At 36.7% G+C, this 3,621-nt stretch overlaps 1 protein-coding gene across 1 annotated transcript; it reads left to right on the top strand.

The window, feature by feature from the left end:
- Nucleotides 1-6: 6 nt before the first annotated feature.
- On the top strand, nt 7-3,394 carry LOC112906069. Its single transcript, XM_025979692.1, has one exon. It carries the CDS (start codon nt 60-62, stop codon nt 3,255-3,257), a length of 3,198 nt encoding a protein of 1,065 aa, XP_025835477.1. The 5' UTR covers nt 7-59; the 3' UTR covers nt 3,258-3,394.
- Nucleotides 3,395-3,621: the final 227 nt, after the last annotated feature.

Genomic DNA, 3,621 nt, shown 5'->3' with positions numbered 1-3,621 from the left:
CTAATCAGTCTAGTGTTAGACGGGACGAAAACGGCATTCCCCAAGAAATACCGAGTCACATGCATAACGTGGCAATGGCAGCTAAAAGAAACCGTAAATCATCAACCGATAAAATGATTGATGAACTCGACGGATCAAAAACACCCAAAAAATCAAAAGGTCGCGCTCCTGCTCCTCCAGAAGAAAACAGCCTTTCCATCAATACAAATATAGAAAATGGTGAACCCGAATGCGTAAGATCACACAAAGAAGTTGGCGGTACAGAGGGCAAGACATACCCAGAAAAGCATCCTGATGAAATATTCAAACACTGCAGCCCTAAATATAATAAAAGTCATAACCAGCATTCAAATTCAGGTCCTAAAGAAAATGGTAAACCCACAATTAATAATTTAAACGAAAATGGAATTTCTGGTTACGCGTTGGACTCAGATGCAGAGAGTGATAATCAGTCGTCTGTAAACACCATAGCTCTGAATTCTAGTGACATCACGATTCATCATATTGAAGATAACGAAGAAATTCAAAATCGTAGAACGGCTAGTACAGGGGATTTGTCAAAACTACAGAGAGCCAAAAAGGGAGGCGGAAGTACATTAGAAAGGGCTCAAAGTTTAGACATCGCCGATACAGGAATTACATTGCCAAAAAAGCATAAATCGGACAATTTGGAAATGACTGGATCTGACGAGAGTGTTTATGAAAAATACATGATGTATAAAGAACCGAGACTATCGCTCGTCTTAGATGGGCTTAATACATTTCAGAGAAGTCGGCTAAAGAAATCAACAGAATGGGGAAATTTGGAGGATGCAATTTTAAATTTGGACAAAGACACAAACAGCGAAGAAAGTAAACCACCTTCGTATGAAAATTCAAGCTCCAGAGAATTCGACGCTCTCGTGAATAAAATAAACGAAATTAAAAACGAAGACGTAAAAGACGTAGAAAACGAGATGGTTAATGACATTGCCAAAAAGGACGTCCTTCATAAAACTTATAACGACCTAACAGAGATTATGAACGACGAGAAATCCAACATAATGGAAGAATTAAGTAAACAACATTCCGACCGCATTATTTTAAAAAATCTGTCACCTTATGACGACATATCTGTACTAAAGGACATGGAAAACGCCCCTTCAAGCATAGATGACACTTCACTTGAAAATGTCGAATTAAAAATATTACCTGAAGAACCCTTACTGATGGAAACTACTGCTGCAAACCCAAAAGCAGTACTAACAGCAACAAGTCCTCCACCAGAAGATTTATTGGAAACCAACGGAATAACAACCAGTGAGATTGAAATGTACCTTTCCGAAGACAATGCGGATCAGAAAGCAGAAGCACCAAAAAGGAAATCCAGAAATCAAATTTGGCCAACTTTTGAAACCCAAACTGAAAAACCAACCATACCACCGCGAAAACCAGAGCCACCTCTTCGTAGACCCGAACCACATCTTCGAGAAAAACATCGACATCCTGAGGTAGAAAGTGTCGAAAAGAAAAATGAAAATATTATAACAGTTACTAAGGTGGAAGTTACGGCTGTCGAGGAACCACAAATTATTACAAATTTAACTGAACTGGACATACCAACTACTGAATCAGAAGCCAAAAAATGTCAAACAACCACTACAATAACTCTCAATTCGGGAGTAAACGTTTCTAAACCCATTTTGGGTAATGAAGAACCAGCGGTACCATCACCATCTGATAAAAGCAGAGTGCAAATTTCTTCACGGTTCTTCAAACCGAAATTAATGAAAGAATTTTCTGAAAATTTAATAATAGCTGAAAGATTATTCGGTTTGAACGATCCTTTTTATAATTCGATGGATTCATCTAGCCTCGACCTGAACGTTTCAGATGACATGAAAGTCTCTAGACATTCCTTAGGAAACTTGCAAACTGAAGCAACGGCTTTACCTTTAGAAAAATCCAGTAAACAATTTGAAAATAATATCAGTAGCATTATGATAGAGTCTCCATATCAAACTAGCGTAATAGATCAATTAAGTGCTTCTTCTAGTCTACCTATTAACGAAAACTACGTAGCTGATTCTGATGCAAGTATGAATAACACAACGTCATTATATACCACTGCTTTGGATCAAACGCTTACACAGGCAAATGAATCATTAAAAACAGTGAGCGAGGTGGAAGTAGAAGAGGAAGACAAAAACGTACCGGTAACAACTCCAGATATCATAAAAAACATCACGTTAACAGAAGTAATTAATACAGTTAACACACAAATGAGCTTACTAGATAACAAGCCTAAGTCACTAAAGTTACAAGTGGTAGGGGATTCCGAATCGGATGAAAATAATAAAAATGTTGCTAAAAAATTGATTTATGAAGAAACTCCAGTGGACAAAAATTCAACTGTTAACATTACCGACAGCTCAGATTCTAATGATTCCTTGACATTCGTAACAGAAATTCGAGTATCTCCAAATGCATCAGTTAGTAGTAACATATCAGATACAGACACTTATTCTATTTCACCAGAAGATCCTTCTCACAAAAACCTCGAAAACAAATTTGAAAGTTACGTGAAAAACTTCGAAACTAACAGAAAAATGTTCGGCTCCCCGGTTAACAGTACAACGCACTACAAAACTGAATCTCGAATACCATCAAAAATAACGTCAAACAGTGATAAGAACCAGCCAGAAAAGGACCTTCAAAAAATACACGAAATTGTTGAAGAACAACTGAAAAAACTCCCAGAAATGAGATTTTCAACGTCCAGTTACGAATCGACATCAAAAATTCCCGAAAAACGATCGTCTCATATTGAACAAATTAGATCAAACTTTGAAAAAAATTCAAATGACAAAAGTCCAACAAAACCAAAGGCGGAGGGAGTTAAATCGCGAATACCAGTGGCAACACAAAAAACACCCCCAACATCTCCTGAACGTAGAGATTCTAGGCCAGATTCGGAAATAAACTCGGACATTCTCGAACTTATGTCTTCCAAAGTGCATTCAACTCCTGTGTCTAGCAATCTTCGGTACCAACCCAAAATTCCAACAAAAAATGTCACGGTGACTTCCATTCGCGGTAATTCCAAGATACCTTCGGGAATACCCGGTCGACCACCTATACCAACTAGGAAACCTGAAAATTTAGAAGCACAATCCAACGGGAACGGTGAGAGCAGCTTTAAACAATGGGTATTCACCCAATCTGAATCTGCCGTTACCAATATAATCGTTGACAATTTTAAACCGGAACAAAAATGAATGAATGAATAGGTATATGTATACGTATACTTTGTTAACACTTTATTGTTACCTAACAAAAGAGATAAAAGTTGTAATTAATTAAATTTACACCAGAGCAATGGTATTTTGAAAGACGTTTGATGAGAAAGAACAGAAAGAAGAAAAAACGCAATCATTTTATATGTATGTAGTCTAAATGTTGAAAAACATATCACAGTCAACCTGATTATATTTTGGTACACAGAGTTTAGAGAATAAAAAGGCTTTAGCATTTCAATTTTTCGGGATGTTGTATACAAGAGGGTTGTGTGCCATATGCAATACTGTAAATATTTGAATACCTTTATTTAGACTGTTTAAATAGGAACAAATTTTAATTTTG

The sequence above is a fragment of the Agrilus planipennis genome, unplaced genomic scaffold, assembly GCF_000699045.2.
Source record: "Agrilus planipennis isolate EAB-ADULT unplaced genomic scaffold, Apla_2.0 scaffold1752, whole genome shotgun sequence".
Lineage (NCBI taxonomy): Eukaryota > Metazoa > Arthropoda > Insecta > Coleoptera > Buprestidae > Agrilus > Agrilus planipennis.
Note: the sequence above shows the minus strand (reverse complement) of the source record. Positions and strands in the feature narration are given on the sequence as shown.

Coding starts and splice junctions, on each gene's coding strand:
- LOC112906069 (XM_025979692.1), top strand. CDS start 60: ATGCATAACGTGGCAATGGCAGCTAAAAGAAACCGTAAATCATCAACC.